This window comes from Lepidochelys kempii, chromosome 11 (genome assembly GCF_965140265.1).
Source record: "Lepidochelys kempii isolate rLepKem1 chromosome 11, rLepKem1.hap2, whole genome shotgun sequence".
NCBI classification, from domain to species: domain Eukaryota; kingdom Metazoa; phylum Chordata; order Testudines; family Cheloniidae; genus Lepidochelys; species Lepidochelys kempii.
Genome location: NC_133266.1, coordinates 31,409,340 through 31,426,014, shown reverse-complemented (window position 1 = coordinate 31,426,014; position 16,675 = coordinate 31,409,340). Strand labels below are relative to the sequence as shown.

General features: G+C 42.0%; 1 protein-coding gene across 5 annotated transcripts in view; it reads left to right on the top strand.

Annotated features, from left to right (window-relative positions):
- The window catches only part of ACVR1 (activin A receptor type 1), a 136,084-nt gene that overhangs the window by 10,692 nt on the left and 108,717 nt on the right, over window positions 1-16,675 (top strand). For 2 of the 5 annotated variants that reach the window (XM_073305526.1, XM_073305529.1), the window contains exon 2: window positions 518-662. The exons of 2 other annotated variants lie outside the window; for them this stretch is intronic. In XM_073305526.1, coding sequence (XP_073161627.1) covers window positions 613-662 — 50 coding nt within the window. In that variant the 5' untranslated portion in view covers window positions 518-612. The remainder of the gene's footprint in view (window positions 1-517; window positions 663-16,675) is intronic. One more of the 5 variants, XM_073305527.1, reaches the window with a different exon arrangement.

The window sequence follows — 16,675 nt, the reverse complement described above, 5'->3', positions numbered from 1 at the left end:
TGTAGGAGGAACTCTTTGAGTTGGCTTCTTAAATACCTTCATGCTGTTTCACATCTGATACTCTTTGATGAAATATAGAAGCCTTCTCTTATAACAGGCCTTATTCAAAGTGATACAAGCTATGAAAGTAAGATCTTGGAAGAGTGTTGCCTTTTTCATAATGTAATAAAAATACTGTAATGATTAATAATAGTGTGTAATCATGTATCTTTTTTTATATTTCCAAGATCACTGCTTTTTATAACTTATACTAAGGTAAAGGAGAAAATTCCTGGAAGTATTCCTTTTTGGGGGGGGTTGTGAGACTTGACATTTTAGTGAAAGGGGTTCACAGGTTGTTAAAGTTTGCGAACCACTGGTCTAGACTGAGGAAAATTATCTACCCCATGTTGTCAAAGCACAATTTAATCTTGTACTTCTGCAAGGGGTGACTGCGAACAGCTAAACGCAGCTTGCCTTGTCTGTGCTTGTGCAAAGTGGTGATAAGTGCATGTTTTTAAATTATGTATTTTCCCAGTCTAGGCAAACCAATAGTCAGATCCTGTGGCATCAGGCTCTGGACACTACTACAACACTATCGTTCCTGTCCTGGCATATAAAAGAGGATTTGAGATGATGGCTAAGAGGGCGAGACTCAGGCCAAGTCTACTCTCAGAAATTAGGTCAGTATATCTGTCGGGTGTGAAAAATCAACACCCTGGATGGACACAGTTCAATTGACCTATTCCCTGGTGTAAACAGCACCAAGCTGATGGGAGAAGTCTCCTGTTGAGATAGCTACCACCTCTTGGGGAGGTTGGGTACTATGCTAATGGGAGAAGGTTGGCGTAGGTAGCATCTTCAGTCAGGTGTGACAGTGGCACTTTTAGTGCAGACGTGCCCATGTTTCTGAAGTGCTAATTGGCACAGAGCCTAGCTACTGAGTATGGCATGAGTCTGGTAGCAAGTTTGAGATCTGGAATCGGTGGCTTTTTACTTGTGTGTTTTGAGCTCCTTCTAGTGGGGAATGTTTCCTTTTTCTACCCCATCCAGACTGAAAACAAACTTGGTTAAGAAGGAGGAAGAGGAGTCTGGTTTAGGTATTGGGGAGATAGTGGTGGGAGGAGCATGCAATCACCACTTTCTTAATAGAGTTCATTAACAACATACCTCTCTATTCTAGGCTTATTTTCTGAATTAAGAAGCTAACTGGGGTTGGTAAAGTTGTTCAAGTTAATCTGATACCTTCGGCTTCCTCCAGCCACCGCGCTGCGCTTCCCCTCTTCCCCCCCCTCCACCCCCTTTTCTTTCTACCCTGTCTCTTGCCCTCTTTGGGTGTGGGAGGAAGGGAGGTGGACCTGCTTTTGCAGACTGCTTGAGAGGAAGAGAGGGTGCTGTGACTCCTAACAATACAAGAATTCTCCACCCTGGTGATCTAAGCAGGACCAAATGAGTGAGGAAGGGCAGATCCTTCAGCACTCTGAAGGTACAGAAAGGGGGTGGGTAGAGGTACTAAGGCCCTCTCTTAGGTATTTCAGTGCAGTTGGAGCCAGCTGCCATACCCCTCTGGGGTCAGACATTTCTTGCTTTGGCTATGAACCTTAGTAGCTTGTTAAAAGGCAAACTGCAGAGGAGGGTCCAAGAGGCAGGCAGATCAGGCACCCGTTCTTCTAATTGGAGCTCTTTTTTTTTTTTTGACTGGCAAGTATCCTGCAGCTAGTGAAGCAGGTGGGTAGCTGCTGCTGTTTGTACAAATGAACAGGAGACTACTAATGGCTCTCTTTTGAAGTCATGCAAGCTGCTGATCAGCAGTAGGGGGAGAAGTCGGGGGTTTCACTTACCTCAGCAAACCGTCAAATCCTGTGCTAGATCAGTGTTTCTCAAACTTGTACTGGTGACCCCTTTCACATAGCAAGCCTCTGAGTGTGACTCCTCTTCACCCCCTCTCCTCCCCTCCCCCCCCCCAAAAATTAAAACCACTTTTAAAATTATATTTAATACCATTATAAATGCTGGAGGCAAAGCTGCGTTTGGGGTGGAGGTTGACCACTTGTGACCTGCCATGTAATAACCTTGTGACTCCCTGAGGAGTCCTGACCCCCAGTCTCAGAACCCCTGGTCTAGATGATCCACTGAACACTAGCTTAAGGAAGGCATATAGTTACCTTCAGCAGTATAGGCTGTGGGTGTACTGATCTTCCTGGCCACTTCTCACTAGGGAAACTTCTCAAAAATTGTCTTTGGCTTCCTTTCCATTTAAGAGTCTTGTTCTTTAGTCTCATGGAACAGATCCTGAAGCTATATGTAGCTTCTTGTTGGTGTTTCCAGTTACTCTGTCTTTGTTGTAGTGGGATCCTCTTTCCCATGTTGTACAAGCTTGAACATGAAACTCTCAAGGATTTGAAAGTTCCACAAACCATAGCTTAGACATGATTGTTTTAAAGTCCCTGTTTTCTTTGTTTTTGTCAGAGGCACAGCTGGTATGTCTAGCAATCCATTCCTTGATATCAGTTGTTATGGCAGATATGGCTGTGTGCTACCTATACTATTGGGATTAGATCATTCTCTCCAATTTCAACTAATACTGAATAGAAATGGAAGGCAGAAGAGAGGCATGAGGGTCCCTAGGAAACAATTGTGAAATTAAAAAAACTGCACATGTATTACTCTTTTCAGAACAGACTGCTATTTAGAGTTCTTCACTGAATTATGAGACAATTTTACTGAAGCTTTTTTATGTGGGTGGCCTGGAACTACTAGATTGTTTTAAGACTGAATTTTTTTCTGTTAATTTTTTTTCCGTGTAAATTAGAAGCTTAAAATATTGGGTGCTGGTAGAATTCTCACTTTACCATTAAAATGATCAATAAGACAGAAGATAAGCCACTAATGGAAGTATTAGTTTGGCAATAAAACTGGCAAATACAAAAAGAGAGTAGCTCAGATAATTTTGGAATTGCAGATTTTTACCAGAATATATATTCTCTTCCTCACTATGCAGATGGTGGATTATTTCCTGTGTTAAGCATTTGGGAAGGGCTGATCAGATGATACATATATTACTTAACTGAGTCATGTGTTTAAGAAACTGCAAGTCTTACTGGAACTCTCTCCTGTTACAATTTATTGAGTGTCTGGACTGTGCCCACTTAAATACCTGATCATGGGTTTAAGTAAGGATAATTCTACAAAAGGATGATGTGGAGCATAGCAATAGAATAGTCGGTGCCTTGTATGTATGTATGTAGCATAGGTGATATTCTGGCCCCTCTGAATGGCAAATCTGCTAATGACTTCACTAGGCTCAGGATTTTACCATATGGAATTATATTTCTTTGGATATAAAAGCAGTTATACATGAGCACTAATCCAGGTCCTTCACTTCAAAAACTACCGTGGGTGACTGAGTTACATTGGGGTAGGGCCTCCAACATTGCTAAAACAGACTGGTTTTGGTTGTGTGGACAAGACCAAACTCTCTATTGATCATGCTACAGCCTGAGACTTGACAAGGGTGCAGTATGATTTGGTAGCATGTTACTGGGGCCATTGGTCTCGTAAAATGGTTGTATTGTAGGTGGGTCCTTATTCTCTCCCATCTTACCTAAACAAAATTTATAGCTTGTAGTTCACTAGACAGGGTACTAAATTGGGCAATTCATATCTATTTTGGAATTGAATTGTGGTCTGATTCTCACATTAAAGAACTTGCTTTAATTTTACTTTAAACTCTGTTACCCTGTAACTTTAGCCATACATCAGATGTAGTATTAGAGTCATTTGAAAAAAAAATGTTTTGTTAGATTTGTTAAGTAAAATACTGCTTGTGGTTTTGACAAATGATTATAAATGATGGAAGAATACATGAAAGCTGTTGAAGTATGCACTGAAAGAAAATACCTCCTGTGAAGTTGTTTGTAGTGATTTAGGGTATTCTTAGAGGTGCTGTATTAACTGATTGTAAAATAATAGGCAGCATAAGGTATGCCTAAATTAATCAACTATAACACAAGTATTCTAGATTTCCTTTGTATAATTTTTTTTCATACAGCTAAAATTTTTGTCCAGACCCATATCCTTTCACTGAACATTATCTAAGCACAGTTTTTTGTACTGCTCCATCATTTCTGCTTGCCCCCTGGTATAAAATTATATCTGTTACAGAGGTGCTTACTCTTGTATAACTAGTGGGAATAGCTCAAATAGGCTGATCCCTAGGGTAAAGAAGAAATGCTTGTAACCTGGAATAAACATGGGGGTTGCCTCTTTAGCTTCTCCTAAGGGTATGTCTTCACTGCAGAGTTCACCTGGGCTCTTACCTAGATGTTACCCCGACTACTCTCCCATCCACACATATACAGCCCCCTCACCCAAGTTCAGTGGTGCTTTCAAACTAGGCTAGCTGGCTTGTCTGGAGGTATGGGTTAGAGCGCAGGTGCAACTTTACTCGGGCTAGTCACGTCAGTGCTGATAGTCTTCCAATGCTTTCCCACAATTCCCCCTTGGGACCATAAGATCAGACTAGTTCTCCCAGTTCACCCGGCAAGAATCAGTGGCTCAGCTGACTGCAGGACAAAGAACCATGGGATGTGTCCCCAGAAATGCTAGCAACACACACAGTGCAGCACCAGTGAGGATGCATTAACTGATGTAAGGGGTTTGCAGTGTTGCTGCTCATATCCAGACTAGGCTAACTCAGGTACTGCTCACCTGGCAGGGAAGATATCCTTTAGTACCTCAAGTTCAGTCGCAATCACCAAGCAGCGTGAAGGCAAGGCCTTGGAGTTTATCCATTAGTTTCCCATTTTCTATCACATCAGGTGCTGCTTTCAAGGCCCTTCACAGCTCTGAATAACTGCTCTCATATATTGTCCCTCCAACTTCAGCCTTGACTATCCCTACCCCTTTTTTTGCACTTGTGTTTGCTAGCTAGCCTTTTTATTTTTAAACCTCTAGTTAACAACTTTGTCAGTGAACTTGAGATACTTGGTTCATTTGTGAAGTCTGGTTTGGACGCTCCTCATGTATGTTCCAAGTTGTAAATATTTGTCCTTTACTTCAGCCTATGGTAATGCAAATTAATAACATGTTCTAACTTAACTGGTAGGATATTTGTTCCATTTTGGCTAGACTCAATGCAGACATGTAAAACTCCATGTTCATACCTCTGGTAGAAAGCTGCATATAATACTCCTGGGGGAATTCTGCACCAAAACGCAGTGCACAATATTTTAAAATTCTGTATATTTTATTTGTCAAAAACCACAATATAATCTCACTAGTTTCAACTATTTTGGTAATTTATTTCTAAATACCTGTCAGCAAGTATGTCTGTGACAATACAGACAACAAAAATATTCAGGAAAATGTTTTTTGACAAATAGATTCCTGATTAGGCATATCAATACAGAACTTTGAGTAATACATTTTTGTATTGTAATTGAAATGAATTGCCTACACCCCTCAGCAACAGTTCAAAGGATTGGGGGAGTCAGAGGTGATGGAGGAGCTGAGGGAGAGGGAAGTAATTGCTGGGAAGGAGCTTGAGAGTGGACCTGGCAGGTAGTTGGGTGTAGGTGGGAGAAGTATGAAACTGTTTGTTTTTTTGGGAGTGGGGATTGTTAAGGAGTTGGAGCCTCCCCCATACAGACCCCTAGCCTCTCCCATTCAGTCAGGCACATCTGCACATATTCCCATGGGCAGGGCACTGCGAGGAAGGCAGTCTCTGTCTCCTCCCTCTCCATGGCTGGCTGCTCCAGTCCATGAGCCAGCTGCCCTCTCTCCCGGTGCCGCATCCACCTTTTAGTGGGCGAAAGGTGTAACTGCAGCTTCCCTTCACTTCTCTGTCAGAATCAGTTATTCTCCAGGAGGAAAAAAAAATCTGTAGAGGACATTAATTCTGCCCTTTAGCAGTGGTGCGGAATTCCTTCAGGAGTAATATAATTATTCTGCCAGACCTATGCTAAAATCTGAGGCACCCAGCATGCATTCATTTTACCTCTCTTTCACTCTCACATACATATTTATTGTGTCCAAAATGACTTTCTGGAGAATGATTGATTGCATCAATGTAACCAGTTCAAAACTATGAAATAAAGCTCCCTTATGTTAAAATATCTTTCTGACAACGGTATGGTATTTCTGTGTACAGAAATGTGCTTTGTACATAAATGGTAATTTGTAGGAGAAAAGTATTTCTGCCTTTTTAATTAGAATTAGCTCCTCAATGATTGTTTTATACATTATTTTCCAAGAACTATGTATTACTCTAATGTAGAGTCCAAGGGTCTAAGAAGAGATTTTACTTCTCCAATGGTAGGAGAAGCAGCATGCAGTCCCTGGCCAAAGACTAAACTGACTTGCAGAGTTGCCAGAGTCCTGGGCACCTGCCTGGTGAGAAGTTAAATGTGCAGGGAGATAGCAAAGCTCAGTCTTTCCTTGTTTGGTTTGGTTGCCACTCAATGTGCAGTGGCATCTGAAAAAGCTAACAATGTTGGGAATCCATGGTATGCCCACATCTTGAAGACTGAGTGCAGATGTGGTGACCACATCTCAAAAAAGATATATTGGATTTGGAAAAGGGCAACAAAAATGATTAGGGGTCTGGAACAGCTTCTGTATGAGGAGAGATTAATAAGATTGGGACTTTTCAGTCGGGAAAAGAGATGATTTGGGGGCGATATATAGAGGCCTAAAATCATGACTGGTATGGAAAAAGCAAATATGAGAAGGAGTAAATAATACTTCCTTAACCCAAGAACTAGGGGTCACCAAATGAAATTAATAGGCAGCAGGTTTAAAACAAACAAAAGGAAGTATTTCTGCACACAACACATAGTCAACCTGTGGAACACTTTGCCAGAGGATGTGGTGAAGGCCAAGACTATAACAGGGTTCAAAAAAGAACTAGATAAGTCACGGAGGATAGATCCATCAATGGCTATTAGCTGGAAATGGGTTGCAGGGGATGGATCACTTGATGATTACCTGTTCTGTTCATTCCCTCTGGGGCACCTGGCATTGGCCACTGTTTGGAAGACAGAATACTGGGCTATATGGACCTGTGGTCTGACCCAGTATGGCCATTCTTACGTTTAGCTTACTTTGCATTCAAAGTGCCAAAGCTAAACTAAAAAAAGCCCTCTTATACTGAAGAAAGGAAACCTCCACACAGGAAGTTTTATCAGTAGAATTTTTTTGATTTTTACAGTCACATCTTAGCTTATGCCAGTATGAGTTTCCCTGTAGATGAGCGCTGACAATGATCTGCTGTGTGACTTTGCACAAGTCACTAAGGGTCAGTCCTATATGGGGAACTTGTCCGCATAGCTATGGTAGAATAGGCTAGTCTGGAAAAGCTCTCCATGTTGACATTCTATTCCAGAATAAAAATCACTGTTCCAATTAATCTGCACCGTAATTCCTGAATAAGTGTGTCGACGCAGGGAGCCATTCCAGAATAGTTTGTCATATGGCTATGATTGTCACTTTCCCCATGTAGACAAGCCCTTATTGTGTGTGTTTCTGTCTATCTGCAAATTGGGGCTAGTGATGTTTATAGTGTACTTTGAGAACTATAGATTCAGAGTGCTGTTCAGACGTGCAAAGTATTATCCTTTCTTACAAACTCGTCTTCACTCTCTGGTGAGTAATAGCTTGTTTGAATGTTCCTACTCACTTCCCCTTTTCTTCTGCAGGAGAAGCTCCTGTGGGAACTTCTAAAATTAGGCAGGCTGAGTGCAGCTAATTAACGGGACCAATGCTTTCACACCACAGGGCTGTACTGACTCAGACAACAAGTGGTCTTGCAGTGGGTATAGTACTCAAGGGTGACTTAAAAAAAAAAAGCGAGTGGGGGAAGAGAAGAAAAGAAAAATCAGTGAGATTACATTTACTTGGAGACGAAACTTGCTCTACAAACACTAGAAATCAGGAGGCACTTCCCCAATATCTGTAGGAGTGTTTGATGGGGTGTACCAGACCTTTGTGGTACCCTATTTTATCCCTCCTCAGGAAAGGAGCACTGAAGGTGGATCCCCCCAGAGAGACTGCATGGGAGCAGCCAATCCGAGCCCAACAGGCTCAGATAAAAGGAACTGCAGCGCCTTTTTCAGTTCAGTTCCTGGCTGGGACCAGTGGGATGAGGAAGGGTGTTCCTCTTCTCTGGACACAGGAGGGGACTGGCTGCATTTGCATAAGCTGTGGGACAGAGGACTTGAGAGTTTTAACCTAAGCTAAAGGGTAAAGATAAAGGGGGGCAGGTAGGAAGTGACCCAGAGAAGTTGCAGCAACTAACTGAAGGAAGTGGTACATGGCTGCTGTTTATAGTGCCCCTGGGCTGGAACCTGGACTTCCTAGGTTCCCCTGCTGGCATAGTTACCGACCCGACGGGAGAAGGGGACAAGGGTGGCTTAGAAGCCTGAGCAAAGGGCTGAATTTAAAGGGCCCAGAGCCATGGCTGAAGACTGATGAGGGCAGACAACTTTTTTGGACTCTTTTACTACCCCAGAAGGGGTTCGTTTTAACTGTGACACTTAGTCAGAGGGCTGAGCTCGGGGGGAGGGATAGCTCAGTGGTTTGAGCATTGGCCTGCTAAACCCAGGGTTGTGAGTTCAATCCTTGAGGGGGCCATTTAGGGATCTGGGGCAAAAATTGGGGACTGGTCCTGCTTTGAGCAGGGGGTTGGACTAGATTATCTCCTGAGGTCCCTTCCAACCCCGATATTCTATGAAAACCCACCAAACAAGGTTGACAACCTTTAGGGGGTGCAAGGAGCAGGGAAAGACATGCAGTAGGAGGCACTTCAGGTGAGTGCTCCATTTACTGGAGGCAGTTCAGCAATTAATCCTTTCTGTATTTTATTTAAAATTAAAAGCTTGTTGGTTCATGCTAAAACCCTTTGCAGTTGCTTGTGGAAAAGAATATTGTATCAGTCTTTTCTACAGTAGTGCAGTAGGAGACCTAATCATTGGTTAGAAAAGAGTGACTATGGGATGAAACATCCAAAGGGAAGAAGCTATAGGGGAAAAAAAAGAGTATGATAGATAATTTGCTTTTGAAGTGTAATAGATATTTTTTCTCTTTTTGCAGGCTGATGGTCCATAATGATACTAGGCCCACTATAAATACAGTGAAACCCTGCTACTGCGCAATAGTTGGGGTCCAGAAAATTTGATCGTGATAAATGGGGGGTTGCTTTATAGCAGGGTTATGAAAATTTACCATTTTGAGCCTGTCAGTTTAAGTCTTGTAAAAAAAACCAACTGTTATCCCAGCGTGTGTTAAACACAAAAATAGTAATTTAATTACATGTACATGAAAGAAACGTGAAATTGACTATACTAATCATTGCGCAGAGTGCAAAGTCAGTCTGGTTGCATGACTCCATAGCGTTTTTTAAGAAGTGATTGAAATTTAAAATTATCTAGTGTGGTCTACTTATTTGCTGCATACTGTTGGCTTCTAGCAAAGTCAAGAATGCTTCTGAGTTGGAGGATTTTGACGCTGTCCACATCTTGAGTTTCCAGCCACCTCAAACTGTCTTCTAGTTGCTTTACTGCCTCGGACACTTTTGGTGGGGGAGTCCAGGTGCCATCATCATGGTCATCGTCATTAGCGCCATTGGTTTTGGGCTCTGGTGGTGCAGCTTCATTCTTCCTGCTGACATTTGCAACAATTTCATCATCTGAGATGTGTTCCTATTATGGGGCAGATGTCATCTGCTGAAAACCAGTTGAGGATATCATGATGACTGTGCTTATATTCTCTGAGTGCTTCTTTGGCTAAACATACGTTGTCTTCAATGAATCTTGTAAATTCAGGCTTGTCGTCGTTACCATCATCATGTGTAGATGATGGAAAAGCTGGACCAAGACCCTTTATTCAGCATCGTTCAAAGCAATGTGCAGAGTTAGCATCCCAGGCTTTCCTGTGGAGGTGACAGACTTCTTTCAAGTTGAGTGACACCAGTGATGTGTCGACGGAGGAGTTGTTAGCCACTACCGTCCGCTTGATCACTTCGTGATGACAGTTTTGCTTAAATACCGATATGCCTTGGTCCAGTGGCTGGATTTCTGACGTAGCATTCTTCGGGAGATAAGAGACTTACTTACAAGATTTTCCTCTGGGGGGTGGGCCGGGCAGTTATCCAGCGGGAGGAGAGCTTTTTCCTCCTGCTTAAGTTTTCACAAATGAGCCCAAATGGCTGGCACAAGTTTTATGGAACTAGTCTTCAAATATGGAGCTATTCATCCATGTGTTCTTGCTGTTAATGTATTCAAAGGGAAGGGCCTTCATATTAACATGATGAAAACATTTGCACTGCGGAGAGCTCACTTTTCCGATCATCAGAGGTCTGACTTTGTGGCTGCCAGACTTGTTGATGCAAAACGAGAGTGATTTGGTCCTTCCTCTGCTTCAAGCCTTCTCATTTGTGACTATCAGCCCTGGTTGCAAGGGTGCGATCGGGTAACATTTTAAAACATAAACCAGTCTTGTCGCAGTTGTAAACTTGATCGGCTGTGTAGCAACCTTCCTCCAGCAACTTTTTTAAGCTCCATTGGGTAGGAATCGGCAGCATCTTTATCAGCTGAGCGGATTTCCCCAGACACAAGAACTTGGCTTATAGCGTGCCTTTTCTTGAATCTGTCCAGTCAGCCATTACTCACCTTAAATTTGGATTCATTTCCATTGGTAAGGTGATCAAATTTCTCTGCTTGAGCTTTCTGAATAGGGCCAGAAATGGGAACTCCTGAGTGAGCCTGGACAAACCATTGGTACAAGGCTGAATCTAGGCTTTTGTCATTAACAAACTTGACCTTTTTACGCTGTAAACCAGTTTCCTCTTCAAGAATGCAGGGTAGGCTATGGAGCTTTTCTTCTTTTTTCCAGCCTCGCAGAGTGGACTCGCTAATTCCTAGATCTCTAGCAAGCTGAGTTTGTTGTTTGCCCTTCTTTAGTTGATCCAGGGCATACAATTTCTCTTGGGCAGAAAACGACTTGCATTTGTGAATTGGAACAGAAAAATGTTTTTTAAAATATAAGAGATTAATAACAAGTTCATAGACAAACACCATACACATGTACAACCAGAGAACGAAGTGCAATGGGCCTGCAATGGCCACGAGTCAGTTTATCCTATAAGACCAGAAGAACGCGGTTTATTTATAAATGTCGTAAAAATATTCTGGCAAAATGCAAACAGTATTATGCCTTAAAGGGGAGCCAACTTATGATTGCGTTATATCCGAATTCACATTCTCGTGGGGCGTGCTATTGTGAGGTTTCACTGTAATTTAAATTCTTGTGTCATAGTATTGGTTGAAGCCAGTTCAATTTCTCCAGTGTAAACAAGTGCTCAATTTGGTAGAGTAGCTTTGCCTAGTCTAGGTTTCAGAGTAGCAGCCGTGTTAGTCTGTATTCGCAAAAAGAAAAGGAGTCCTAGTGGCACCTTAGAGACTAACCAGTTTATTTGAACATAAGCTTTCGTGAGCTACAGCTCACTTCATTGGATGCATGCCTAGTCTAGGTTCTTACATCATGCTCTGTTACTCTTAATCACTCCTGCAGTACTCAGACCTATTTTTTTCCTCAGTCTCAAGTTTGGGCGTCAACTGTGCTACTTCAGTGGCTGATTGTGCACCTCATGTCAAGTTAATGCAATAAAATAGGAATGTAGCTTAATGGATAAGAAAGGGAATGCAATGTTGAGGTTCAGAATAACTTACTTGCCTTTCCCACACACAGTATTTATTCGTTTGATTATTAGGTTATTAAACTTGTAAGAAAAACTAATGTTGTTCTGTGAGGTTTCCCTCTTTCATTCCTTGATTCTTTTGTGGCTTTATGCAAATAATCTACATATTTAAGGTAAAGTTTTGGTGTCTTTGCATTTATTGCCATTTCTCATAAAGCAACTTGGGGGTTTGCCCAGGCCTGTTAGAATTTAAATAGTTTTGGCTTATCTTTGAAATTGGGCTCTGAGCAGTGGAGTGGATGGGGTTGGAAGGGGTGGGTTAATACCTAGCTGTTCTGCAAGGTTGGGTAACATGGCTGTAGCACATCAGTGAACGAAGTAGATGAGGGCAGGAGAAAAACTTAATTTGCACATTTTGGAGAACAGCAGGATTGCCAGGTCATTATTTTATTGTGAATTTTGTGGTATTTATGCTGTTTTCTCGCCCCCCCCCCCGCTCCCCCAAACGCAGCTGCTGGAATTGAGAGATTTATTTCTTAAAAGTAGGTTTTTAGTCGTCTTGGTGGTAAAGAAAAGCTGGGAAACACGAAGCAAGTGACCCTAAGGCCCAGTAACCAGAAAACAAATTAAAAATACTCAAAATGTATTAAAAAATCTCATGACTTTTGGGGCCCAACTCATGATTTTCTTTCATGCTTGGATTCGGAATTTGGCAATACCAAGAGTTTGCTGTTTGGCACCAAATGTCTTATTTAGATACTCCCACCCTAAGCTATAACTGCACACAGGCATGGTTAGAGACATTTATGTTTTAACTGGTTTCTTTTTTATTATTGCAAGTGTGGAGGGACAGAAAGTTACTACAGAACAATGTTAAGGGGCTGAAGGCTAATGTGAAAGCTGTGATGTGCTGCCCCCATGAACCTGGGGAAGGGGAAGAGGGTCCCTGTCTAACTGTACTTGCACGTGGTTAACTATTGAGTGAGTCTGGCTCTTAAGCTTTGCTTATGCTACAATTATAATAGAGTTGGGGGACCCTGATCAGGTTTCAGCATAAACCTCGCCAAAACGCATAGAGTAGATGGGCTCAGTGTCTAGCATAAAGTCTGATTAAAGACACATGATAAATGGCTCTATGTTGCAACCTGTTTAGGGGTCAGCTCTTAACTGTCCCTTCTGCATTATGGGTGCTACAGCAGTTCAGCTGCAGCACCATAATATAGGTGCACACCACAGTGACCAAAGAAGTTTTTCCATTGCTGCAGTAACTCCACCTCCCTGACCAAAGCTAGCTAAAAGCATTCTTCCATCAACCTAGCTGCATCTAGGCTGGCATAGCTGTTGTGCTTAGGGTGTGGATTCTTCACACCCTTGAGCACCGTAGTTATGTTGGCTTAACTCATAGTTACAGTTCTGGTATAGCAGTGGCCTCAGTCTCCTTCTATAGACTGTCCTAACAACCACCCTGTGCGGGCTAGGGAACTGCAGTAGGTTGGTATTGCAGAGCGTGCAGGACTTTGGGATCTGCTAAAATTCTTACATGATAGTTGAGTGTGCACAGAAATGATTTTTTCCCCTGATTATCTATGGATGTTGATCCTTTTTTTCCTACCCCTAAAAATCAATGTTAAACAAAAAAGGGCTGACTGGGTACCTGTAAACTTGAGGTCCCTTTCCTCAGTCGTTTGAGTTCTCTGGTGACTCTTAAAATGCTGAAAGTGTATTTCACCCCTAAACAAATGATTGCAAAAATTCTTCCAAAAAAAGTTCGGGCTCTGGACTCAGGCCAGACTTGATGTTTCAGCCCCAAAGGTTAGTGTCACACAATACGTTAAATGGTGGGTTCTAATGAAAGTTCTGACATAGCTTGAACTAGCTATAGCCATAAAAGCTTTAATGTGCTGGCACATATACAATATGACATATATGTTTACCCTCAATTTTTGTAAGATACTTGCTTTGAGAAGTGTCCTATTGATTTTACTGTAGCTCATAGGCAGCAGTATTTGCTTCATTGGAACAAGTTTACAAATGAAGAACCACTTGGTTCTTCTCATTTGCATATTTGAGTTTAATTGTCCTTTGCAGGGCCACACACATTCTGTGTGCTGTGTTCCAGAGAGCTCAGAGCTGCAGTGTCACTGGAATTCTTACTTTGTTTTTGTTTACTGTTTACATTCTGAAAGGGTCATTACATTACATTACATTACATACTATTTACATTCAGATAGGATTCACAATATTATGTTGGTTAGAAGCTTTATTTTTCAGAGAGGTTGTTTAAAGCTTCTCCTTTCATTTACACTGCCTATTAAAACCCACTAATCCCAGTTAATATTAAAAATAGTGTTGATCACAAGTTGGTAAAGTTTTATAAACTTTACCTGAAATGTCCTTGGCGTTACACCTTAGGGTTTGTTTACACTACTGCTTATGGCGATGTAAATTCCATCATTTGGGCGGGGAGGGACCTTTTTACACCCCTGAGTGATGTAAATTAATAGACTTAGGGCTTGTCTACACTTACATTTTATAGCGCTCTAACTTGCTGGCTCAGGGGTGTGAAAAATCACCCCACTGACTGCAGCAAGTCTGAGCGCTTTAAAGGTGGAGGTGGATTACCAGGAGCACTGGGAGAGCTCTCTCCTAGCGCCCACGCAGGACCACACTTCAAAGTTTCCAGTGTAGCGATGTTCTTAAAAAGCAGTGTGGACACCGCCTTATGTCAGTGGGAGATGTTGTCCCACCAACATAGCTTCTGCCTCTTGTTGAGGTGGAGTAATTATGCTGACGGGAGCGCTTTCCCATTGGCATAGCGCAGGGGTTCTCAAACTGTGGGTCGGGACCCCTCGGGGTCACGATGTTATTACATGGGGGGTCGCGAGCTGTCAACCTTCACCCTAAACCCCGCTTTGCCTCCAGCATTTATAATGGTGTTAAATATATTAAAAAAAAATTAATTTATAAGGGGGGGGGTCACACTCAGACTTGCTATGTGAAAGGGGTCACCAGTAAAAAAAATTTGAGAGCCACTGGCCTAGCGCATCAGTGCAGCTGTGCCAACGTAGCACGAAAAAGTAGTGTAGATTTTACATTAACTTCCCTAAAGTTATTTCTTCACTTTTAATAACAACATGAAACATACAGAATGTTTAATGTTAATTTACAGTCCTTTGCCTTACAGTAGACTAACAATCAAGTAAACTACTTGATTTGGTATAGTAGATAAACGCCGAAAGAAAGCCGGGGAACTTTCGTAGTTAACAAGGAATTGTCGGTTACTTTAATAATATCAGTAATAAAGTAAAAATAGATGTTCTTGTACAGTATACTGAAATATTTCTTCACACAGTTTTGAAGTACATATAATGGCAAACCTTGTGTGAAAGAGACTACTGGTTCTGTTGTTCTTAAACAAGCCTCTTCAAAAATTTAGTCTCCTATACTTGGGATTAAGCATAAACAATAGACTGTGTGCTGTATAAACATTCTCCGTATAAATCATGGAAAATCAGTGTTAAAGAAACATTAAAAGGTTGATTTAACTCTGATTGCTTTGTAGTTTAAGTTTAAAATTAATCCTTAATTCGTATCACAAATTTCTAGGAAAACATGATTATTCTGATCAGTTTTGACACATGGGATTTTAACCCCTTAATTGACTGACCCAAAGAGACTTTTAAAAGTAACTTACCCTGACTGTATCTCTTTATTTAAATTTTGAAATGTTGAAATCCTTTTAATGGTGAAGAATAAACTAAGTTTACATGCTCGTCTCACTATATATTCTGTTCACTTTCTGGTTTTCACATGCTACCATAGTACTACAATGGTTTGATTGGAAGGAAATATGGGGAATTGTTTAACTACTATTACCAGGAGAACCAAACTGTTCATTAAGTATAAATGTGAAACCTATTCCAGAAACATTATTTTTAAGAAGGCTGGGTAAAGTTTAGAATAGTGTTTGCTAAACTTTTAAATTCCATTTAATCTTTCTCTGAATCAGCTAAATTTTGACATTACTAATAAGAGATGTTCTCAAAGTTAGCTGCTTAATACTTCAAATAAAGTCTACTCTGTATTTCCTTTTCTTTGCCTAGTTCACTTCAGCTGTACTATAGAGCAGTGGTTCTCAACCTTTCCAGACTATTGTACTCCTATCAGGAGTCTGATTTGTCTTGCATACCCTCAGGTTTCACCTCACTTAAAAACTATTTGCTTACAAAATCAGACATAAAAATACAAAAGTATCACAATACACTGTTACTGAAAAATTGCTTGCTTTCTCATTTTTTACCATAATAAAATAGATCAATTGGAATATAAATATTGTACTTTTTAGTGTATATAGAGCAGTATAAACAAGTCATTGTCTGAAATTTCAGTTCGTACTGACTTTACTAATGCTTTTTATGTAACCTGTTGTAAAACTAGGCAAATATCTAGAGGAGTTGGTGTGCCCCCAGCAGACCTCTGCCTACCCCCAAGGGTTACGTGCAGTGGTGAGCTGGAGCCGGTTCGCACGAACTGGTTGTTAAATTTTGAAGCAGTTTTAGAACTGGTTGTTAACCCACTTCCCTGCAGGGGGTGCTGAGGCTTTGATGGGCTCCGGCTGAGAAGTGATGTAATTCCTCCTCTGGCCGCCAGGGGCGCTGTGCTGCGGGAGCCATGTGGGCTGCCCCCTGGCCCTGGGCATGAGCTCTGTTGCTGCTCCCCTGGCCCTGGGGCTCCTGCTGCTGCCTGGTGGGTCCCTGGCTGCTCTGCTGGGCCTGGGCTGCATCCTGCTGCTTGGGCTGCTCCGAGCCACTTTCCCCGTGAGTACCCACCACCCTGCCTGCAGCCAGCCCCTGTCTCCAGCCCCTGCCGCGCACACCCCCCCTGCTCAAAGCTAGCCAGCCCCACACCCCCTGTCTCCAGCCAACCCCGCACCACCCTGCCCTGCCTGCAGCCAGCCCCTACCTCCCCTTGCCTGTCAGCCCCTGCCCTGCCTCCAGCCAA